We start from the raw sequence: 26,017 nt of genomic DNA, 5'->3' as shown, positions 1-26,017 counted from the left end.
TGTGATAACTGAAAATGCTAATTATTTGCAAGCTTCAGTAATAAAAGTCAAGGAGGACTGTGAAAAAATGGGACTAAAATTAAATTCAAAGAACCAGACTAATGACAACAGGTATAGCAAACAGCATTGGAGTTGCCAATGAAGATTTTGAAACAGTAGATAACTTCTGCCTTTTAGGATCAACTATGAACAGGAAAAGAACCAGCAATCAAGAAATATGCTCCAGTCTAGCACTTGGGACGCAGTGGCGCTGCGGGTTAAACCGCTGAGCTGTCGATCGGAAGGTCGGCGGTTCGAAACCGCGCGGCGGGGTGAGCTCCCGTTGCTCGTCCCAGCTTCTGCACACCAAGCAGTTCGAAAACATGCAAATGTGAGTAGATTAATTGGTACCGCTTCGGCGGGAAGGTAACGGCGTTCCGAGTCGTCATGCTGGCCACATGACCCGGAAGTGTCTATGACAACGCCGGCTCCAAGGCTTTGAAACGGAGATGAGCACCGCCCCCTAGAGTCGGACACGACTGGACTTTACGTCAAGGGAAACCTTTACCTTTACCTAGCACTTGGTAGAGTAGCAATGAAGGCCTTGGAATAGATATTCAAATGCTGCAATGTGTTTATGCCTCCAAAGATCATAACCACAGAGACTGATTTTACAGAGAAAATAAGGATTAAATCACAAAACAAATATAAAAATAAATGGGTTGAGAGGAAGTTGAGAAGAAGGAGCAAATGAGAAATTTGTGGTTGGATGGAGTGTTGATTTTAAAAAGAGGGGAGAGAAATTTAAAGACCAAAAGTTAATGTATGAACACAGTGGAAAGAAAAATATTTTCAAGAATAGAAAAGCATGGAGAGATGTAATGAATACTGTTAGAGAAAACTAGATTTAGATTTAGATTTAGCTATATATTCTTTTCTTTTATTTCATGCCTTTAATTTCTTTGCTTACTATTTCTTTTGTGCCTTTTGCATAATATTGCTTATGCAAAAAGGGAATAGTATGTGTGTATGTTTGTGTGTTCCTTTATTAGTCTGAGACTGTAAGTAAGTAAAGAAGCAGTATACTCCTTCACATGCATAACCTAATGTACAACATTATTGCTCCCATGTATACTTGTTGTATACTAGTATACTTGTTTTATGCTATGAATGCTACTATGGATTTGTGTACGGTACAAATATAATGCATACTTTTTTGTTTGTTTTAAAGGTGTCATCCCATACATTGCATCCGCTTGAATGTTTACATGCCCACATAATAATTTTATCTAAGTAGGTGGGTCTGGCAAAATTACATAGGACTGTATAATTGTCTAATATAATAAATATGAACTCTGTATATTTAGTTACAGTGTACTTGTTTTATGCTATGAATGCTACTATGGATTTTTGTATGGTACAAATATAATTGATATCTCTACCAAAGACACTGGACACATATCTTTTTAAAACTGTAATGAGACTGAAGGCATACCATTCTCCTTCTGACCCTCTAAAGTCCTTACTTGCTAACAGCATATGAAGAAGAAACTGGATAACATGATGAGCGAGCAAATAAACACACTTCATGGGGACTTTTAAGTTATTTTTCAATGCCTGGGTTGTAACATAAGAGGTGTAAATATCTAATTTGCAAACATGGCACACTTTTTTCCCATCTACAACTATGTATACAATCACAGCCACTCCTTTCCTTCTTCTGTGAGGCTGTACACCTGGATTTTTTCATTATTTTTATCCTTGATGTTGATCTGTTCTTACAATCACTCACTCCTACATGGCTCTCATTTGTGTTTAGCTCATCCAACAGGCAACTGCAAAGGAGGTTATGGAAAGCAATCAAAGGTCACACAGCTCCTAATGGACCATCCTTAGAAACTCACATTGAGATGAGGACATGTTTAAATGTATTTTGAAAAAGCCTTCCATCTCATCCCACCCCTCCTGCATGTTTGCTGTTTGTCTTTGAGAAACAGGCATGGGGAGGGAGGCCCGCAGACTTTAAACTAAGTGACTTGTCAAATGCATGGCTGTGGCTGAGATCTAGAAGGTAGTAAATTTTGCAGCTTTGTCTTCCACCGACAGCCTGTCATGTGCTTGAAACATAAATAGTGGTAGAGACAAATCGCTGTTGATTTCCTATTAAGCTTTGGCCCACTGGCCTCCTGCTCTACTTGCAGCATTTCTACCCACCCTCCTGGCATTTGACAGACTGAAGTACCTCCTTTCCCACAGGCTGGAGCATTAAGAGAATTATTGCGTTCTTTCCTCTGGCCTCTTTCCTTATTCACATAGTGGAAGAGTCTCCTGTTTTAGAGGCTTCAGTTTCATACTCTGGAGATCTTCTCAGGAAAGGATGCATCCATCTTTTTCTTTCCAGTCTTCTGCATAAGCCTCCCTCCATTCAGTTTCAGTTATCTAAATGATGTCTCTCCCCAGTTCCACAAGCTTGGCATTTTTGATTTCAGCACTGAAAAAAATGCTATTTGTTCCCCTTGTAGATGAAACATTGATTTTATTCTTAGCTTCTAAGATTAGAATATAATATTATGTTACATTTAGAATATAATAAAATAATGGCTTTTTTCTAGTTATTGTAATTATAGTATTCTAGATTCTCCTATCCTTCCTCTTCAGCAATGAGTTATTTCAGCCATGTTGTTTTCATCTTCTTTTTCCAGTGGAAAAATACAGTCTTGCAATGGTTCAGTCACAGGGACTTTGCAAAAAAAGACACAAATGAGACCCTCTCCTACAGATTTTGTAACAAATCCTGGAACTCTCACGGATGCATGCTGACAAAGCCCCTAAGAAATCCCAGCTCCTATAATTAAGAGAAGAACAGTAGCTAAGGCTAAAGTACTTAAGCAGTTCTTTAGGGATGCTGATATTTTGTATATTCAACAACACTGATAAGTAGTGCATGGCAGAATAAGGTGCTTATCTGCTCACAAGAGGCACATGGGTCTCTCTAGCAAAACATCTTTTCTGTGGATCTTTAGAATCACTTACTTGATTTATTTTCTCAGTTTTATCTCTCCCTGGATGTTTTTGGGGCCACTGTTTCATTTTATCTCTTTTTCTCTCTTTCTCCCATTTATTTCTCTTAATCAGCCTTCAAGCTTGCTCTGTGTCACCTTTCAGCTTATAATTTTTTGCTCTCAGCTTTCTACTTTCCTCTCTAATATTTTCTTTTCCAAGCATTTCTCCTGTCTTTTTTCACATCCTTCATTCTTCTCTTTCATCTTAGTTCTGTCATTTTTTAAAACAAAAACATGCATTCTTAGCTAGGATGAGAATTGAATGCTGTAATGCAACAGCATCCACATTTCCTTTACTTCTCTGATTCTTTGCAAAAGGTACAAGTTACATGGTGAAAGCAGGAAGGTGTTAGTTCCCAACTATGTCCTTTTGGGGACTCGGTTCAGAACCAGATTAGACCAAGGAAACAATGGAGTCAACTAAGTTAGGCTACTCTGATCTTTCTCTGGGGCCATTCTTATTAGCATGGGTAGAGAAAGGTCAAATACATATAATGCTTCTGCTCCAATGTTAGACTGCTCAGGCTGAAACATATCACATTTTAGCAGGTCAAGCAAGTGTCAAAGATTTGTCTACTGATGCAGCTTGGATTTTATTGAAACTAGCTTGGATATTGCAGAAGGATTTCCTTTTTGCAGTTGTACTTACTTCGGTGTATCCAAATTCCTCTGTATGCTAAAATATGGTGTGTGGTCACAAGATAAAGGACCTTGTTAGCAGCAGCTCATTGTTTATGAATACCCCAGCCTGAGACACTCATTTGATGCTACTTTAATACTGTAGCTTTTTGGTGTCAGATGAGCACTTATTCTGAAACGTTCTTGTCTACTTTATATTCTCTCTTAGTACGATTATTTTATTTCTGTAGTATACACATTGTTAAGGTGTCTTCTAGAGATGTGCAAAACACTAAAAACACTCCTGCTTTACTGTTTGCTTTGGCAGGACAGTTTTCCAATTTACCCAAGTTTTTAATAGATTTTTAATTTTTTAAAAAAGCCCCATTCAAGAATCTGCAAGGGGAAAGGGATTGTACTCACCTATTTTGTCATGTGTAAAAGGAACTGAGGGTTCTTATTATTTCTCTTTACATTAAAAATAGTTTGCAACTTATAACAGGCTAGGCTTCTTAGTAGACAAGCCTTTGTGTCCAGTGCCTCTTGATTATTTGGGAAGAGGAAGCTTTTATTGTTGCTGCAGCATGCATATTTCTCCAACATGAGCTGCTGCTTCTTCCTCCTGGATTGTCCACAGGATCATAACGTCGGTGGGCATACTAATAATATTAGTACTGTATAGGCATTCAAGATGTGCTGAGCTGTCTTCATGAAGAGCTCCTCACCACTCAAAGCATGACATTCTAAATAAATATAGAATAAAGACCCTTTGGCCACATGATTTAAGAAACATAAGAAATGCAAAATAACCCACCTCCAGCCCCCAACAAATGTTTGGATTTATTTTAGCAAAACAGAAATGTTAGCCAGACTTCATTCATGGCTGTCATTAATGCCATTCTGCGTAAGACACTTTGCACCACAGAAGCAACACTATTAGCAATGTTTCTAGTAACTCATTGGAAGCCAACTACTGGAAATGCTTAACAAGGCCCTAGAAGTACTATGAAATAAGCTATGGGGCAGTATCACTTTATGTTTTAAAAGCGAGGAGTTGCATTGCTTTGCGAAGCACATATGTAGGGATGTTCTTCCTGAAGTATTAGCCCTAATTCCTCCCAACCTGAGTTCCCGTAGGGAAAAAATGCACAGATTCATTCCTAATGGAATCCATAATGGAATTATTTTTCATTTGGAGCATTCTCTCCTTTAAAAAGGGTTCCTAATTTTTGTCTCTGTTCCTAATTTTTTGTTGTTATACTGTGTTACAGAATTGTATTTTTGTTTGGTTTTATACACTTAATAATTTTGTACATTACCCAGAAAACAGCAGTTATTAGGCAATTCATAAATAATAGTAAAATAAAATACTGTGGCTCTTTTTTTTCTTATGAATCTATTATGTGAAGTTAATTGATCTATGAACAAAAGTCTGGATTTGAAATGACTTTGGTTTGAATTGGTTCACTGCATTTGAAGTGAATTTATTTAGCTAAAATCTGCAAAGAACAATTCTAATTGTCAGGAAACCTATGCATTAGTTTACATCATCTGTCACTAGATCCTCAACCCGTTTTCTCTACCTTCTTCTTCCTATTACCTTTTCTAGGGCAGGTGAATATGACTTAGCAAGAGTGAATATTTTGTTTCCCAAGTCACTGGAGAATAGGGGGCTGGGTGGTTGTTCTGCTTTAATTGCCTTTCAAATACTTGCAAAACAAGCAATATAACCTTGTCCTCCAAGCAATTCTTAAGCTCCATTATATGTTTGAACTGAATGTAGTCAGTACCAAACAAAATTATTTCCTTTTCCTGTCTGCAAAAGAAAACCACTCCTCAACTTCCCAGCCTTTTCTTCCAAAAAGTAATTATGGAACTTTTGACCCAAACTGAAAGTCTCTGTGCCTCTGAGTACATACAAAAGCTTTGGCTTTGGTGAGAGCATTTGGAACTTTCATTGAATTATGTATTAGATTCTTCATTACTAAGGATTTCCCATGAATCAGAGGAAAGTCTAACTGTACCTCCTATTGTACTATTCTTTGGATTAAATTTAAAACTTAAGTACTAATGATAACATGTTTACTACTGTGGAATTAAATAGTAAGTGCACATAGAGTTGATCTATTCTGCAAATATTCTGGAAGATATATTTTAGCAGTCAAAAGTGGCATGGAGATTTGTTTACTTACTTACATTACTTACATCACCTAGTTCTTTCTTTTTTTGTAAACGCGATTAGATACAGTTGCTCTCTGATTTTCATTACTTTATGAAATAGAAATTGAAGTTCATTCTTTTCCTGAACAAGCTGAACAAGAAACTGTCATTTCAACTGAAATAGTATTCAGTCTGAGAGAGATTTTAGATTTAACAACCCCCATGGGCAGTTTCAACTTTGAATCCTTACATAAACAAAGTTTTATGTGACAAAAAGTTTGTAGCATTTCTCTCACACACACAATCTCTCTGTGTGTGTACATTAAGCCTCTTGTGTACTACCATGCCAGATCTCACTTAACCATTTTTAAAGCCTTTCTCAGATACTTGCATGTAATGTTTTCATTACCAGTTATTTAGAGCTGTGACTGAATAAACTGGTTATACAGTTAATATGTCTTTAACACAGTACCAAAATATTTAAAGCAACCTTCCTTAATTCGGCTATCTCTGGATATGTTGGGGCTATAACTTTCAAACTTCTCACCCAACCTCAACTTATCTGAAGGGTGTTAGGCTGGAAAGAAAGAGACAAGTAGTCATTCATCCACTTTTTTTCATTTATAGGCTCAAGATGGCTTAACTGTTGTGACAGGATAATATGTATGTGTCTTGGTTACATCATTTTTCTATGTGTTTTCATGTCTGTATTTAGACAGCAAGACCAAAAGCTTTGTTGTTGTCTGGTAACCAAAGGTGCGTCAAAAAAGAGGCAAAATGAATGAGCGGGGCAAGCAAATGGGATTACTAAGAGGTATTTGAGCAAGCAGACAATGGAGAATAATGTGTCAAATAAGTGTAGGCACTTGGGGAAATGTCCCAAACTTTGGATGGGAGATCCAGCTTCCCTGTCCTCTTGCTGGACTATATCTTTAAGCAGACACAGGCCAAAATGAGTCTATAAAGGCTGACTTGCCCTATGATTAAGCCCTGTGTTAAACATTACAGGAATCAACTGGAAGACACCAAATCATCCAAGGTATTAATTGGTCAGTTTGAATTTCCTTCTTGGAAACTACTCCTACATTCTTTAGCCTTTGGTGAAATAGGCTTTCTATTTAAGCAACTAGTGAAAAAAATTAACCATGCTGTGATGTTACAGAGTATCACAAAAGAAATCCTTAAATGTTAAAATTCTTGATAAGTTTATAAGGTTATATTAGCAAATTTGAAGCACTGTTTTATTTTAAATAGCTACTATTTCTGATGCCTTTAGTGATACTGAACTGGAAAGGAGCTGATTTAGTATTTTTTCACAGTCTATGGCAGTGTTTCTCAACCTTGGCAACTTTAAGACAGGTGGACTTCAACTCCCAGAATTCCCCAGCCAGCATGGGGAATTCTCCACCTGGCTGAGGAATTCTGGGAGTTGAAGTCCACCCATCTTAAAGTTGCCAAGGTTGAGAAACACTGATCTATGGAGTGTCAACCTATTCATGTACCAGATTGCAAGATGTAAACACCATGTGTGGTAATGAGTCGTCTTCTTGTATGCCATGGTGGAATGTCAAGTGACTAGGCAAAGACTGACTTTAAGGGAGGTTCTTCTTTCAATCTTGATTGGATGGAATTCTATAGAATAGTTACAACATTTTCAAAGTTTACTCCCTGCCTATCTCCTATCTCTGATAAACTACCTTTCAAATTTATTTTATTTTTTCTCTGCTCTGCTTCTGCCTTCTCTCCAAGAGTGCAACCATCTCTGGGCTAAAAAAAAACACACCTGGACAATCACCAGAGGGTCATAAAGGCATCTCTTTGCTGCCATCTTGTGGTTATCTGGATTTATGCTAGTTCCACTTTCCTGACATCAAGCGGGATTAGACTTGGAGGTATTAAGCACAGACATAAGTGAATGACTGTGAAGAGGTGGGTTTGACTCAGTGAGCCATTACAGAAAAGCTATCTGAGCTGAAGGAAATTAGAAAATATGAGAAGCAACTGAACTCTGCCTTGATTGCAGTAGGTATAACTTAAAATAGAGAGAGGCTTTGCCAGGCTTTCAAAATTCTTCACAATTTCCTCACCATATTGACTTTCCAAGATGCCTGTGATTCGTTTCCTCACCATGCCTGCCTCAAAGGGCTGACCAGGACTGACTTCATTGACCTCCAAGGAATCAGCATGGTGATGAGGCAAACTGGTCTGAGAAGTAAGGAAATGAACCAGAAAAAGCAAACAACTAAGCTCTGGGCAAGCATCAGAAGCTTTTCTTCTTTCTCTTGGGGTTTACCAGTGCAAATTTAAAACATTTATTCCCAAAACAGCTGACGCTGCTATAACCTGCTAGTCAAAAAGCAAAAAATCCCATGGGTTACTGGAAGAGAGGGAGAAAACAGAAAAGATTATTTATGTGTCAGAGATAAAAGTGTGTGTGTGTTTGGGTGTGTAGGAAAAGTCTGCATAGTTTTGTTAAGTTTGCCTATAACGTTGATGTTTATTGTTCTAAGGTTTTTTAGTTAGTTTATATACTTTTTGAATAACATTATCACTATCCTCCTTTGTTAAGATTACTGTTCTTTTATTTTAATGGCTACCCTAGGCTTGAATGCCGCTTAGTTTTTCATATACGTTTACAATAACTACATTTATTTAATGTAAAGAAAGAAAATAGCCCTGATTGCAATTACTGAAGAGTAAAGATACTACAAGTTAACAACAGTTAAGTAAAAAATAGTATGAAGAGAAGGGAAAGACTACTAGCAACTCTTCCTATGACATATTGTGGAATGTGTTATTATGAAATGTGTCATTGTTAGAGCATCAATCATACCATTGTGGCCACCATATTGATTTTTTTTTACCATACCCTGTGGATTCCTGTACACTTTTGTATTGCTGCCAAGAAACATATGTGCATGTGCTCTGATAGTCACCAAGAGATGAGTTCAGCTCAAGAGAAACTGTATTTTTATATCCCACAGTGACATAGAACTTCAGAATGTATAGGGAAGAATGTATCCTAAACTTAATGCTTATTTGATGCCCACATTTTTTTTCTTTTTAAAGTATAAAACAACAACATATGTAAATATATTTAACATGCTGTGTTGGTGGGCCTCTATCCAACAAGGACATTCTTCTGCATTTGTTTCTGCAAAATGATCCAGGCTGTCCACCACCATTATAATAGCACCTTGAATCTGTGAAATCCAAATTTGCCAAACTACCAGGAAGAATGAACATTTTACTAAGCTTCCACAGGAAATTTTACCTTGAACAAATGGCTAAAGTAAATGAGTAAGACCCATCTTGTGTCTAGTCAAATTTAAGGCATTAGATTTTAGTGTTCTTATTAAAAGAAATGATTCAAAATCTGAAAAAGGGGAGTCAAATGAAAAGACAATGCTGATATAGCCTTAACTCTCAAGTACCCTGTTCCAGCAATCTGTGTTAGTTGCCCTCTTTTTCATTTCATGTGCCCAATTTTTCTTGTGTTTCCTAACTTCTCAGTCTTTCTTGTTTTCAATTTTACATCTCCCTATTCCCTTTCAGGATGTTCTACTCATTTACCATATATTATTCTCTCCTGATCTTTCCTTCCTTCCTTCCTCCCTTCCTTCCTCCCTCCCTCCCTCCCTCCCTCCCTCCCTTCCTTCCTCCCTTCCTTCCTTCCTTCCTTCCTTCCTTTTGTAATTGAAAATGAAAGTCTTCAACTAAGGAACAGATAAAAATTCCAAGCTGTCACAGTGTGATGGGGTTCTTTTTGAACTGGACGTGTATTTTGTTCTGTAATGGTGGCAACTGACACAGAAAACTAGCATGGAGGCTTTTATGTTGTTGTTGTTTACTATTTACAGTGAGGCTGTTTACAGCAAATATTTACAACACAGTCCCAGAGTTCACCCAGTCCCAGATTTCCTCCTAAGTCTCCCTCCCAGAGACTCTCTCTCCCTCTAGCTCTCCTGCTAGCTGCTTTGTCTACCTCCTCCTTTCACTCCAACTCCCTCCCTCATTTCTGGGCTTAACAAGAAAGGAACAGGCTAGAATTTTACTGTTGTGTGCTCAACATAACTTGACCTTCTCCTGCTCAGCTGAATACCTACTGCTTCTCCATTGGGGAAGAACCTCTCTCAGGATCTTCTGCCCAGTCCTTCCCCAGAGACCAGGGCCTCACCCCCAACAGCTGATCTTCTTCTTCCCATCTTGAGTCTTCAGTGATGCTCTTGTTCCTCTGGGTCTTCACTTCCCTTCCTCCAGGGAAGCACCACTGGACCTTTTCCCTTCCCAACAATGAGCCACAACTATTCTGCACACTTAACTTCTCTCTCCAACTTTTCTGCCACCCACTTCGTTCACTCCATTTTGTAGAGACTTTCTGTCTCCTCTCCAGCATACCAGCAGTATGTTCCCCAGTGACTGAGGAGGTTGGTATCCCCTCAGGGCTCTTGTCCCCAACCCATATATACCAGCCTGGACCAATGGGACTGCTGTCTTGACATCTCACCACACCAGCCCTGACTAGCAACCAGGTCAGCTCATCAGCACAGCTGCCCTTCAAGGGCAGAACTGAGCTTCTTTTCCCCCTTTTACTCACTCCAATGTCTGGCTCACACCAGTAGAACAGCCATGCAAGGACACTAAAACCCATATGACACAGAAGCACCTAGGAATTGGGGTGGGGGGATGAAAAAGATAGAGGAACAAAGCCTCCAAAGTTGTGAATGAAAAAAATTCCCTGGCTGAAAGTAAAACAATTTACTTTAGCTATTTCTAGTTTTAAGTAGTGTCATGGAAAATGCAAGGTGATGGCCCAAGGAGAAGTGAAATGAGCAAACCATTGACTATATAGAAAAAGTGCATGAAGAGCAAAATAAAATAAATGTACCCTTCCAAACTGACCAGAAATTAACAAAGAAAACTTCAAATGGCATCTTTTGATTGGTAATATTTTCTTCCCTTTACATCTAGTTTTAAATACAGAATGTCTAGTATGGCTGTATAGCACCTTCTGGTCTTTGCTCAACACACATAAAAAATGGATTTGAAGAAAACCAACATAACACAAGATAATGTGCAGGCATACTCTGTTTATAAACATACACTTGAATAATTCTGAATTTCATCTTAGTGTAAATATGGGATAAAAACATCAGACAATGGGAAAAGCTGCAGAGATAGAGATAGACATTTGTCCACAAGAATGGGGAAGAAAATGAGTGAAAAAAAAACCACTCGTATAATGTGTTTGCAATTATATGCAGAATATTTTGTGAAAGCATCTATATGAAAGAAAATTGTTATTTGCTTTTAAACTTCTGCTTTTCATCATTAAAAACATCCACACTAGGGCATGTTGAAAGAAAACATTGTTATCTATATACAGTATAGTACTATATACAGTACTTCTGAATGAAGGATAGAGCAGAATATTTTGAAAATACTTTGCATGAGAGGGGGAGAGAGATTTAAAAAAACTTACTTTTAATCTTTTTAATAGGCACTGTGTTTGTTTATGAGAGAAAGGTCAAGGTCAGTGGATGTCTGAGATAAACAGAAACAGTATGATGTTTGTGCATGAGAGTAAGGGAAGAACTGAAATGAACATTAAGAGTCTCTTGTGAAATGGGAGGTGCAGAAATGTGAGAAATAAGTAAAATAAATAAATAAACATTAAATGGATGCTTCCATCTGCAGCTCTTCTCTTGATATCCCTTGATTGCTTTTCTGGCAAAATTTCCTTCCTTTAATTTATACTTACGATATTCCTTTGATGACACACAAAGGTATGAATGACCTTGAAAAATCAGAACCCCCAAAGACAGACATAGTTATGAAAAGTCACAGATGAATATCATCTCTGGAATCACGCTATACATACTCTGTGTGCATACATACATAATTAGTCACAACCACATTTCACACAGATTCACATGTTTCCAGTCACATCAACATAATCTGTAATGTCAAGGTTGCAGAACATTTGCATGGAAAGGTCTTGGCCAGTTATTCCATCCTGTGGGGTGATTATAATGCTTTTAAAAATATATTAAAATGTCTGCCAAACTTTATAGAAAGATCTATAGATGACCTATAGAGTAATTCATTATACAAAATGGCAGGGCACTGTGAATATACATAGAGCAGTAAGTTAGAATATATAAGGCAATACCACACAATGTGTGATGCTATGAATAATATAAACCTGCCATTGTATCTTGACAACTTACACCTTTAGACTGTGTTTGACAGTGATTTTGGATTTGTGATTGTCAGCACAAAATATTAAGCTATGTATATTGTCAGAAGTTGCAGAAAGAATTCCCAAAGTGTCCAGAAGCACATGTAAGAAAGTGATCTGTGTTTCATGCAATAGCAAATATTTTTAGTTTCAGAGATGTTAATGGACAATTTTAATGGGACAATTCTTAAAGTCCTTGACCAAACATTGTAATCCACATCCAAAAGCGCAAGCATACGATTTTGGGAAAAGCCAGAAGTTTTTATTTAGATAATATATACCGTTATTAACAGAACGGATATTGATAGAAAATCTATGGACAGTTCGGTATCCAAAGCATGCAAATTGAGACATACAAAATCAGTAAAACCATTCTCTAAAATTAAGTATTCCTCCACTTCTTAGAGTGGAGTTGTATTGTTTGAAAAGATACTCATCTGGCATGCTTTATACTGCTATCCATTTTAAAAGGTGCAGATAAAAAAATAAAACAACAGCCATAAGATGTGAAAACTAATTTAAAATATGAAATTTTTGTCCTTGTATCTGTGAAGTGGAACTTTTTATTTTTATTTTTTCCCCAGATTCTAAGAGATGTTGGGTTATACGCTAACATCACCAAACATAGCAGGATCAAAATATTTGGCCCACCTTTGATGCTAAGCTTTCTTAAAGTGCTGGTTTGTCAAATTTCAGTGTCATCATCACAGGACTCCATGGAAGATGAAATCTTATGATAAACAGGAAAATATATTTCCTACATTATGTTGGAAGTAAGATGAAGAACCTGCCAGTGACCACTGTACCTGTAGAGTAATTTAGTAAAGGACACATGGCAGGTTGCCTGAATTGATTATTAGTCAAAAGCTTTTTAGAATCAATCTGGTGCCTGATGAAATTAGTGCGAAGGGAGGTGTGATATGGCTATAGTATGGCATAAGGGAGGCTGTGATAACTAACAACCAAGGATTCTCTGAAGGGCATATTATTCCCTAAGGCAAAGAACACTAGGAAAGTGGTATATAACCAAGATTTATATGATGTCACTGAGAAAAGGTCAGTTTAGTAAAGGTCAACTGTATTTGCCTTAGAAAAGTGGCATAGAAGGCCTAAGCACTTGGAATATATTAAGCTAATCTACAAAGATCATTTAAAACATACCCAGTGGGGAACTATCTCAAGGTATCACAGCTGAAAATGTCAATAAACAGGTTATAATCCCCATTTAATTATAACACTTAAAATCCAAAGGATTTCTCCCAAAATCATCCTCTCCACCTTCCTCTATTTTCCTTTACTGTAATAAAGTGGATACCAACTAACCAGTCTCCTGTTGTTCATTTTTTATTGTTCAAGTCTGACAATTTAATGCCCCCCAGGAGATTTTGTTCTTCTTACTATTCATTTTATTCTGACTCAAAGCTAGCCTCAGACCACTCTTAGACATTTAAATTGGAACTAGCAAGACTAACATTGTCAGCTTTCTGAACTGAACTGGCAAATAGCATTGCATTTCTGGAAGAGATGCAACCTGAAACGCTCAGTTGTATTGAGATGGTGATGATAATTATTATTATTATTTTGTACCACAATAGTGATTTTTAAAATAAACGTGGATTGTGCTTTGGAACTCATGGATGAAGGAAATATGGGTAAGGATACCCTTATACAATGCTAGATTATGGGTCAATCTAGCCTAGTGCTGTCAACAATGACTTGCAATGGCTTCCCAGGATTTCAGATATTTTTTTAGTCTTATTTTAAGAATGCAGGGATTGAACCTGAAAACTTGTAAGAATGGAGCATTAAATTTAATGGAAATTTCTTATTTAACAGATATGTTTGGGATTACATTGTGAATATCTGTGGCATTCAGTTCAACATATGGACCAATGAATGGTTTTGTCTGTATTTTGCTTATCACTGAATTTGTAAGGATGCCTGAAGCTCAAATAACTGAAGGCAGTAATATAGGAAAAGTTAAAACCACACTACAGGTAGTCTTCATTTAATGCTTCATGACAGTAATTGGGATCGGGAACTCCATCGCTAAGCAACATGGTCATAAAGTGCAACTTCACATGACCGTGCTGTCATGTTCACTGTTTCAATGTGCACTGTACATCGTAACGTTTCACATGCCATGGTGCTGACACGCGTTTCTGTTGGGAGAGAGCTGCTCTGAAACCTTGTGCCAAGCTCTGTATCTATGTTCATTTCAATGGAATGTGTTTGGGTTATGTGCTCTGCTCAAGGACTTTTCCCGCGGACTATCAGAAGCCGTTAGGAGCACCTGGGATTGTGAGCCAGGGAAGATTCTACGGGGGAGGGATCTCGTTTGTACTGAGGGTTTTTTAGTTTGCATTTGGCACACTTTTTCCATTCTCAGCTTTCTTTGTGAACCTGCATACTATTCTTTAATAAATCAGATATCTTTGTGATCCTGCTTATGAGTCTGATGGTGTTTAGAATAGGCAATCATTACACATGCCAACTTATGACAGCAGTTCTAGCAGTTCTAGTTGTGGTCATTAAGTGAATCCTATGTGGTTGTTAAGTGCAACATCTTATGTGATCACCATTTGCAACCTCCTGCCGGTTTCCCCATTGACTTTGCTTGTCGGAAGCTGGCAGTGAATGTCGCAAATGGAGATCACATGACCGTGGGAGAGTGTGACCATTGCAGTTGTGAGCTGGTTGCCAAGGACCCAAATATCATGTGACTGAATGGACACTGCAATGGCCACAACTTTGAGGACTGGCCATAGGTTTCTTTGTTCAGTGCCATCGTAATTTCAGCAAACTTTGAATGAATGGTCATTAATTGAGAACTCCCTGTATAACAGCAGAAGAGAAAGGAGATAGAAATATATAACAGTTGACCAGGGAATACAAAAATTAAAACAGTCCTCGCATACTAGTGGGTTCACAAAACTCCACAGCCCAGGACCTGCTGGAATAGGATAGCAATGTCAGGGCAACATAGACCTCAAGGACAATGCTGTTACAGAGAACAGGAGTGGCAACAGAGAAAGCATGCTTCCAGGGTCCCATAAGATGACATTTCTTCAGTGCTGTAAAAGTAGATGAAGTAAAAATTTCAAAGACATTCTTGTTTCCTCTATTTCTATGGTGCACATACTGTATCTTCCAGTGATTATAGCCTAAGATTGTCTAAAGATGAAGAAATATGTCAAACATGCGGTCTGTATTGATCAATAAAGGGGTTTTTTTGTAACTTTAAGTTCTTCCACTTAAATTAACTTGCACATTTAATGCTTCTCAAATACCTGGATATTTTCTTTCATAAAAGGAAAATAAGGCATAAGCTAGGGCCTAAAAAACTGCACCACTTACTGGATGTGTTCCTTTCTAATTTAGAACAGAATAATTAAATGGAAGCAATGTTATGTCAAATATATAATTTACAGAGGCATGGGGTTGAGGGGGCTGGAATGACTGTCCATTGACCAGTAGGGAAGTGGTTTTCATGGAGTAAACAAGAAATCCTCTACTATCTTATGTTTCATATTAAGCTAGATATCCCTCTGAATTTGTTTCACAAGCTTATTCCAAACTTCAGTGATTATTTTTGTCCCACACTCCTGAGCTCATTAGGTAATTTAAATGCACATTAAATTACCAAGAACTCATCGTAATATTCAGAGAAGTATAAAATCCCATGGAGAAATAAGTTCATATCTGCTTAGTATTCTGAGAGAAATCGTTTAGATTGTTTCCTATCAGAATTCACAATTATCAAATTTCTCAAGCGTCTGTAAAGTTGGTGCCCCATACGATAGAATGTAATATACATACTTTGAAACCAAACATCATTAATAAATGTATTTATGATCAGAGACTAATGTTCCAAAAAACAAATGAGCTTAATAAAAGAAACATGAATGATGATGATGATGATTCTAAACCCATTACATCAATAGGAACTGTGGCAACTCTTTCTGAAATTTCAGCTGAAGAGTCTTCTAGGAGAAGTATTGTATTCTTCTTATCTGAACTACATGGAAGGTTAACTAGGAGAGGCATTAATAAGTCAAGGTATTGGGTTGGTAGGATCTTGGAAATTAATTCAGTTGCTTCTATGGAAATGGAGAGACATTATCTTTAAGGCAATGTTGTATCTCCCTTTTAGTAGTATGAAAGGTAGAGCATTTTGTCTAGCCAGAGAAGAGGCTCTTCTGTTCAGGATGGACAGTTTATTTGTAAGACAATTAGCATGAGTGAAGTGTCTTCTGAGCAAGCCACTTTTATAATAAGGAAAGAAAATACTCCAAGTTTTCTTAAGGTAGAGGTCAAGAATCTATTGTTTTAGTTCTAAACTGGTTCTCTCAAAGCCCAATGAAATTGAATAATGGGCAGAGAGACCATGACATTTGAAGTTTTCATCCATCACTAACTTCTAGGAGTATATAGAATTGCCCTCAAGGATTAAGGAGGCCAGAGATCATTCCATAAAGGCCAATTTTAGCCAAAGGTTTAGGTTGCAGAGTCTCAAGCAAGCCTTTGTAGAAACTAATGCAGATTCCATTGCAACAGAAGATGGGGGGGCAGCATATGGAGAAATACAAAAAATGAACTCTAATGAACTTAGGTTGGACAACTTCTAGAGAGCCTAAATCTTTATAACATTAGTTCTGCAAATCAGAGAGCAAATGGTTCAACACTAAATTACAGGGCGTAGTTACAACTGTTGGAGTTGGTGAATTGTAAAATTGCGTTGGCAGTGTTTTGGGCCAAGATAGTAAGATTTTTAATTTGTTTCTACCATGAGAAGGAAAACGCCTAAGTGACTCCCAAGGATTAAAATCTTTAGTTTTCTCTATAATGATATCATTTATCATCCAGTTGTGATGACATTAGTGAACAGCATTACTTTTGTTTTTGTTTGTTTTTGTTTGTTTTTGCTAGAATAAATCAAAGGCCTGAAGGCCTTACACCACTTTAAGCCAGTTGTGTAGTAGAAATGATCAGTACATCTTTGGTGAACAAAAGGATGGAAACATATTTATTTACCAGCATTAGAGGGAGGAACTAATTTTTAGATGAAGCCTGAAGTTCAGAGTTAATATAGAAATTGAGAACAAGGGGTGCTAAAATATAGGCTTGTTTAACACTTTTTGTATGGAAATTGGAACAGTAAGAGCTCCAATGATAGCACATTTAACTTTCATGAAAATATTTTATATAACCTCATAATTAGATGAAATAATATCTCTAGTAGATAATTTTGGAATAATAACCGTATGGATTATTGCTGAAGTGATATCTTTGTGGCCTGATTATCTTGTTTTCTTTTAAGTCACTATTTTATAAGAAGTTGTAAAATCAATGTATAATTAATAGTACCAATACTCCTGATGCTGTAGTAAGTTAGTTTTCCCTTAGGATGCCTCTATTGAGGGGCACATTTAAGCTAAAGAAATCAAATTTGGTTACCAATTGAGCCAACTACCATCCTCCAATATTTGTACCAATGTTCCTTGAATGATGAAGCCTAGGAAGAAACAGAATATTTGGCATATAGCATTCATAAGTAATGTGTGATTGCAGAGTTTTATCCTTGAGGCTCAGTCTGGCATTAAAATCTCCAGCAAGAATTCAATCAGAATTGTGTACAGTATCAGCAAATCTGATCAATAATCCTCATCCTTATTTTAACTATCACTAATTATATTCAATAAGCTATATGAAGAGAGGTAAACAGTAATTATTAGGAAACAACTACAGGTAGTCCTTGCCTTACAGGTAGTCAGCAGCCACAACTGGGACTAGCAACTCCATTGCTAATGACATAGTCGCTAAACAAAGCATCACATGACTGCAATGGACTTATGTCACTTCCCATTTGGTTCCCATGTGAGTCCCCATAGGTCATTATGTGAGATGTCGTGTACTGTGACTTGCAATTTTACTGCCAGTTTCTCCATTGACTCTGCTTGTTGGATGCTAGTTGTGAAGCGTACAAGTGGTGATCACGTGACCATGGGACACTGCAATGGTTGTAAATGTGAGGCCTGGTTGTAAAGTTACTTTTTCAGCACTATTGTAACTTTGAATGGTCACTTAACTGGGCAGTCATTAAGTGAGATCTACCTTTATTACCAACTTTCAGATTTATGACAATGCCAATTAATTACACATCTTATTTTTGGCTGAGAATAAGAAACTGTGCCACTTTGGGTTTGACTTCCCTTTTGATTCTACATGGCTTTAGATGTAAAACACACCTACCTAGTTGTAATGTGTTGAACAATGTCAAAATTATCAGTGAAAGAAAGGTTTTATCTCTCTGATCACCAGCTCAAAGAGTGTAAAGTGTTTCCAAATTGCCCATTGATGAGGAGGCAGTACAGAAACAAAAATGGCCCATTAGTTCATGCAGATCTAGACTGCAGCTTCAGGCTCTTAAACCTCTTTCTTATTCACAAAGTATGATTTGGGAGCATTTAGGTTTTTCTCATTGCCAAATGATCTTTTCCTTCCAGATTTGGTGCAAAGACTTACTCAGGCTCAGTGGTTGGATTCCCCATAGACCATCATTACGCTTGGACACAGGTTGCCTGCAGTTCTTCCTCTGATAGATGGAGAAAAGAAAAAGTTGGGACAAATTAATATAGTCCCAGGAAACTAAACATCATGTTTCATCATAGCATTTTAATAAATATTTTTCTCCAAAGCAACTATTGAGAACTTCATTTGAATTTACATGTCCCAACAAAAATCTGTCACTTGAAAAAAAAGAGAACATTACTCTCTTAAGTAAAATATTTGCCCTCTCTTCAAATGTCTTGTACTATTTGCAGTTTTACCTGATGGTGGTGGTGGTATAATACCTTAAACATTATAGGTGTGTAAAAAGGTAATATGCATATTAGCAGTTTCATGCTTATTTTCTAAATGCTGATAAGGAAGTGTTAAATTTTTCTGAGATGTTTGGATTCACTTAGAATTAGAAACACAAAGAAAGAAGAAATATTTTTGTCCCTTGAAGATGTAATAGTGTTTGCAGAAATCTAAATTTGGGTTTATGAAACATTCTGTCTTTCTTGATTGTAACGTAAGGTAAAATCCAAATGCAATAACAGCTGAGAACAACTTCTGAAACAGCTGCATGAGCCTGGAAAAAATCATGGCTGCTTTCACAATCTACAAAAAGGTGCTTTGTACACATGCCACATGTTCTAAAGCACCTCCAGAAATCCAATAAAATTTCATCATCTGTTGGCAGAATAAAAGAACTATAAAGTATTTTTCCAGTTTATGCAAAAGGAACTTTTGTTAATTTTGATGTAGCTTAATTGTTACTTTGTTGTCAGTGTGATGTCTCTGGTCTTAACTATTTTATTGAGATTTGTCATTGCTCTTCTCCCAAGGATTAAATGTCTTCTGATTTCCTGACTGCCGTCAGCATCTGCAGTAATCTTTGCACCTAGAAATACAAAGTCTTTCACTGCTTCTACATTTTCTCCCTCTATTTGCCAGTTACCAATCAAGATGGTTGCCATCATCTTGGTTTTTTTGAGGTTTAGCTGCAAGCCAGCTTTTGCACTTTCTTCTTTCACCTTCATCATAAGGATCCTCAGTTCCTCTTTGCTTTCAGCCATCAAAGTCTGAGATTGTTAATGTTTCTTCCAGCGATTTTAACTCCAGCCTTGGATTCCTCAAACCCAGCATGTTGCATGATGTGTTCTGCATACAAGTTGAATATGTGGGGTGAGAGTATACAACCCTGCCGTACTCCATTCCCAATCTTAAACCAGTCCGTTGTTCCGTGGTCTGTTCTTACTGTTGCTACTTAGTCGTTATACAGATTCCTCAGGAGGCAGACAAGATGAGTTGGTATCCCCATATCACTAAGAACTTGCCACAATTTGTTATGGTCCACACAGTCAAAGGCTTTAGAATAGTCAATAAAACAGAAATAGATGTTTTTTCTGAAACTCCCTGGTTTTTTCCATTATCCAGCGGATATTGGCCATTTGGTCCCTAGTTCCTCTGCCTTTTCTAAACCCAGCTTGTACATCTGGCAATTCTCGCTCCATGAATTGCTGAAGTCTACCTTGCAGGATCTTGAGCATTACCTTACTGGCATGTGAAATGAGTGCCACTGTTCGATAGTTTGAACATTCTTTAGTGTTCCCCTTTTTTGGTATGGGGAGATAAATTGATTTTTTCCAATCTGATGGCCATTCTTGTGTTATCCAAATTTGCTGGCATATAGCATGCATTACCTTGACAGCATCATCTTGCAAGATTTTGAACAGTTCAGCTGGGATGCTGTCGTCTCCTGCTGCCTTGTTATTAGCAATGCTTCTTAAGGCCCATTCAACCTCTCTCTTCAGGATGTCCGGCTCTAGCTCACTGACCACACCGTCAAAGCTATCCCCAATATTGTTATCCTTCCTATACAGGTCTACATTGTCTAATGAACTGTAATTCACATGTTTCTCAATTAAAGTAATTTATGTGATCCATTTCCTCAAAGATGACCAACTTCAGCTCAGTATTTTAGCCTGAGGTTGAAAAATTACCCTCATCCCCTTCATTGTGTAATTTCTGATTTGTACTCATTTGTTCTTTTGAATAGAAATGACTTCATCCATTTGTTCAATGGAAAATATTGTAAGGTATTGCAGATAAGCATATAGGAGGATAAGCATGTATATGTTCCACTAATGCTGTTGGTGACATTATTATTTATTTATTTATTTATTAATCAAATTTATCACCGCCCATCTCCCAAAAGGGACTCTGGGTGGTTTACAATAAAACATAGATAAAAATATAAAACTATAAAACCCTATAATACAAATACAATAAATATAATAAAAACCTCGATGGTTAAAAGTTCTTTATGATTTGCAGGCAGAACTGGGTCCTTCTAAGAAACTAACCGTCCCCAAGAATGGCTACTCTCCCTCCCGCCCCAGGCATAATTACAGAACCAGGTCTTTAGCTGTTTCCTAAAGTCCAGGAGGGAGGGAGCCAATCTCACTTCTGGGGGAAGGATATTCCAAAGGGCAGGTGCTATTGCAGAGAAGGCCTGCCTCCTGGACCCCACCAGATGGAATTCTCTTGCAGATGGGGTCCGTAGCATGCTCTCTCTACACAACCGGGTGGAACGGGCTGATGTGATGGGGAGGAGACGGTCCCTTAGGAAACCTGGACCCATGCGATGTAGGGCTTTAAAGGTGATAACCAACACCTTGAATTGGACCTGGAAGCATACTGGCAACCAATGCAGCTCACGGAGCAAAGGAGTGATATGTGCTGATCTTGGGAAACCCAAGATCACCCGCGCAGCTGCATTTTGCACCAGCTGTAGCTTCCAGATACTCTTCAAGGGTAGCCCCATGTAGAGAGCATTGCAGTAGTCTATATGGGAGATAACCAGATAACCAGACATAATAACCATTATGTCCTGCAATAATAATGTTGCTACATTAGATATGAAGGAAGGGCCAAGCTGGCATTGGGATATGCTGCATAATTTGGTTCCTCTGTCTGTAAGACAGAGTCGTCTGTTGTTGCTTGTTAGTACTTAAAGTTAGGTGGGAATTCCTAAGTATGTAGAAGGGCCAAAGGCCTGGGAAAGGAAATCTCAATGCACAGAATGGGATATGAAAACTGATAATAAGTTTGAGTGATTTTATCTGAGAACTTATTTTTTCTCAAATTATAATACCTACCAGTTAAGTTCAACAGATCAACAAGGCTACAGGAATAAACTATTACAAGACAGAGCAGGTAGAAAAAACAATTGGACATAATTTGTTTTCTGCATATTGGATTGGCTTTCACTGATCACATTTTGTAGCTCTTCGTCTTATACACTGAAGGCTATTAAGTTCAGTGCTTTTTTTTTTCTTCTCATAGGCAGGGAATTTGAAGGTGAAGAAGAGTTCCTGGAGATCCTGGGAATAACACGAGAGCAGTCAGGCAAATATGAGTGCAAAGCTGCAAATGAGGTTTCCACGGCTGATGTCAAGCAAGTCCGGGTCACTGTGAATTGTGAGTACTTTTATTTTTACCAGATCAGGTAAAAAAAAAGTGTGTTGTAGTAATGGCAATGAATGAAAATGTCTATGACAGAGGAAACACCACCTGCACAGTCCAGTTGAGAATATTACTGAACCAAATATGAGAAATCTCTAAGAAAAAGCATTTGGCCAATGGAACAAAAAGAATTCTGGAAAAAAGACCCTAAGGCTAATTTGAGAGAAAGCAATTCACATTTCCTCCCCTACTCAGTGGACACCATATGACTAGGACACAGAGTGAGGAAGGACCAAAAAACATGAGGGGTGCTAACAGTCATACCTTCCATGCTAACTCTTAGTTAGGCAGAGCTGTTAAAGTTATTCAACTCCCAAATCATTTTAAACTGGAAGCATCATGGGCAAATCTACCCCAGAAATATGTATATTGACAATGATGTTTGACATAGGAGTATTTTAAAATTTGGGAAAGGAGATAGTGTTGTCACAGGCTCTCTGCTTATAAATATCTATCAGAAATGGACTATTTTGTAAACATTAGATTAGAAAAAATATAAATGGGGATTCATAGTGAAACCTCTTTAGCTATCCAATACAGACAACTCCATTTCTCCTTGCCTGAACATGGCTTAGATAAATCTGTTCAACAATTACTTTACAATCCCTAATTTAGAAACATGTTAGTGAATTAACTGTGCATTTAAAATTTTTCAGCCTTATTTTTGTCTGTTTAAATTTGTAATAAATTGTATTTTCATAAAAAGAAATATATTATTTTTGACCTTGGATAATTATTTAAATATAAATGCTATGGGTTTAAGACCTTAGAGAGACATATGTCCTTAGGCACTTTTATCTGGTAAAAAGTTAAAGTAACAGTCACTACAGGGGACTTTCTCTCAATCTCTCTCTCTCTCTCTCTTTTTTTTTTTTTTTTTTACAAAACATTTGGTTACATTCTGTCATATCTGAGAGAAAAACATCCACATAGATTTGCTTTACCCAGGCAATATAGGGCTTTTTCAGAAGGTCATGTTAAAATGTTAACCATCAGTACTCAGGCCAGCAGAGTTCTGAAGCAATAGTAAGGCTGAAGAATACTATCCATACATACCAACTGCATACCAGGTTAAGGAAAGAGATTGGTAGATTGTCCTGTTTTTGTTCCCCTTCTCACCAAGTATCACATAGAAGCTGAAAAAAAATCCACCAACTACTCTCTCTAACAAGGGCTGGGACAAGATTAGGCAAATGTAGGAAGGTTCTTAGAATGCAGGTTTAGCCACTTGTTACGTTGCTGGGCTAACAGGTTGCTGGCACTGAAGTGCTCAGTGTTGTGACCTCTCGGGATGTCTCTAAATACAGGACTAGTGCTATTTGAAAGAGCATTAAATCCATGTGCCCAGCTGACAGGTAATAGGCTCAGAGGATTGTTGCCTGAAGTAGGGGCCTAAGGAGAATTGATCCTGCTTCACTCTTCACCCCTTCTCCGCACTTGTAATCTTTTGGCTGGACTATCATTGAATACAGGTTTAGTGCTTTTTCAAATGATCACTAAACCTGTTAATAAGGAATCTGTGCAAGACCTGACAGGTGCTATGGAAAGCTCTGGTCAGGGATTAAATTGGATAAATTATTCTGTAGAAACCAGCCATGTCCTCAAAGTATAGCCCCTGCTGCAGCCCAAGCCAAAATGGCCATGGAGGGTAGTTCCCAGTGACCAAAGGAAATGAGACCTGCCTATAGTGACTTAAACTTAAGTTTAAACAAAGAGGAGCCAGGCAGATTCCAATCCCTGACCATGTCAGCAAACACGTCATTGGTGGAGTATGCCAGATTGCCTCAGCTATACTCTGAGGACATGGCAGAAGAGAGGGGGTAGTGGGTCATGTTCATGACATATTGGAGGGACACGACACTGAGCCTGTATGCTTAGCAGAAGAACAGAGGTTGTTGTTTATTCATTTAGTCACTTCCGACTCTTCGTGACTTCATGGACCAGCCCACGCCAGACCTTTCTGTTGGTCATCAACACCCCCAGCTCCCCCAGGGACGAGTCCGTCACCTCTAGAATATCATCCATCCATCTTGCCCTTGGTCAGCCCCTCTTCCTTTTGCCTTCCACTCTCCCCAGCATCAGCATCTTCTCCAGGGTGTCCTGTCTTCTCATTATGTGGCCAAAGTATTTCAGTTTTGCCTTTAATATCATTCCCTCAAGTGAGCAGTCTGGCTTTATTTCCTGGAGTATGGACTGGTTTGATCTTCTTGCAGTCCAAAACACTCTCAGAATTTTCCTCCAACACCACAGTTCAAAAGCATCAATCTTCCTTCTCTCAGCCTTCCTTATGGTCCAGCTCTCGCAGCCATATGTTACTACGGGGAACACCATTGCTTTAACTATGCGGGCCTTTGTTGTCAGTGTGATGTCTCTGCTCTTAACTATTTTATCGAGATTTGTCATTGCTCTTCTCCCAAGGATTAAGCATCTTCTGATTTCCTGACTGCAGTCAGCATCTGCAGTATTCTTCACACCTAGAAATACAAAGTCTTTCACTGCTTCTACATTTCCTCCCTCTATTTCCCAGTTATCAATCAAGCTGGTTGCCATAATCTTGGTTTTTTTGAGGTTTAGCTGCAAACCAGCTTTTGCACTTTCTTCTTTCACCTTCATCATAAGGCTCCTCAGTTCCTCTTCACTTTCAGCCATCAAAGTGGTATCATCTGCATATCTGAGATTGTTAATGTTTCCTCCAGCGATTTTAACTCCAGCCTTGGATTCCTCAAGCCCAGCATGTCGCACGATGTGTTCTGCGTACACGTTGAATAGGTAGGGTGAGAGTATACAGCCCTGCCGTACTCCTTTTCCAATCTTAAACCAGTCCGTTGTTCCGTGGTCTGTTCTTACTGTTGCTACTTGGTCGTTATACAGATTCTTCAGGAGGCAGACAAGATGACTTGGTATCCCCATACCACTAAGAACTTGCCACAATTTGTTATGGTCCACACAGTCAAAGGCTTTAGAATAGTCAATAAAACAGAAATAGATGTTTTTCTGAAACTCCCTGGCTTTTTCCATTATCCAGCGGATATTGGCCATTTGGTCCCTAGTTCCTCTGCCTTTTCTAAACCCAGCTTGTACATCTGGCAATTCTCGCTCCATGAATTGCTGAAGTCTACCTTGCAGGATCTTGAGCATTACCTTACTGGCATGTGAAATGAGTGCCACTGTTCGATAGTTTGAACATTCTTTAGTGTTCCCCTTTTTTGGTATGGGGATATAAGTTGATTTTTTTCAGTCTGATGGCCATTCTTGTGTTTTCCAAATTTGCTGGCATATAGCATGCATTACCCTGACAGCATCATCTTGCAAGATTTTGAACAGTTCAGCTGGGATGCCGTCGTCTCCTGCTGCCTTGTTATTAGCAATGCTTCTTCAGGCCCATTCAACCTCACTCTTCAGGATGTCTGGCTCTAGCTCACTGACCACACCGTCAAAGCTATCCCCGATATTGTTATCCTTCCTATACAGGTCTTCTGTATATTCTTGCCACCTTTTCTTGATCTCTTCTTCCTCTGTTAGGTCCTTGCCATCTTGGTTTTTGATCTTACCCATTTTTGCCTGGAATTTACCTCCAATGTTTCTAATTTTCTGGAAGAGGTCTCTTGTCCTTCCTATTCTATTGTCTTCTTCCACTTCCGCGCATTGCTTGTTTAAAAATAATTCCTTATCTCTTCTGGCTAACCTCTGGAATTTTGCATTTAATTGGGCATATCTCCCCCTATCACTGTTGCCTTTTGCTTTCCTTCTTTCTTGGGCTACTTCTAGTGTCTCAGCAGACAGCCATTTTGCCTTCTTGGTTTTCTCTTTCTTTGGGATGTATTTTGTTGCCGCCTCCTGAACAATGTTGCGAACTTCTGTCCAGAGTTCTTCCGGGACC

General features: G+C 38.2%; 1 protein-coding gene across 1 annotated transcript in view; it reads left to right on the top strand.

The window, feature by feature from the left end:
- The window catches only part of LSAMP (limbic system associated membrane protein), a 551,275-nt gene that overhangs the window by 462,640 nt on the left and 62,618 nt on the right, over positions 1 to 26,017 (top strand). The window contains exon 4 of the mRNA XM_063305680.1: positions 21,958 to 22,092. Within this exon, the coding sequence (XP_063161750.1) occupies positions 21,958 to 22,092 (135 nt within the window). The remainder of the gene's footprint in view (positions 1 to 21,957; positions 22,093 to 26,017) is intronic.

Source organism: Candoia aspera, chromosome 5 (assembly GCF_035149785.1).
Source record: "Candoia aspera isolate rCanAsp1 chromosome 5, rCanAsp1.hap2, whole genome shotgun sequence".
Taxonomy (NCBI): domain Eukaryota; kingdom Metazoa; phylum Chordata; class Lepidosauria; order Squamata; family Boidae; genus Candoia; species Candoia aspera.
The sequence above is the reverse complement of the archived record's forward strand: the minus strand, read 5'-3'. Positions and strand labels throughout refer to the sequence as shown.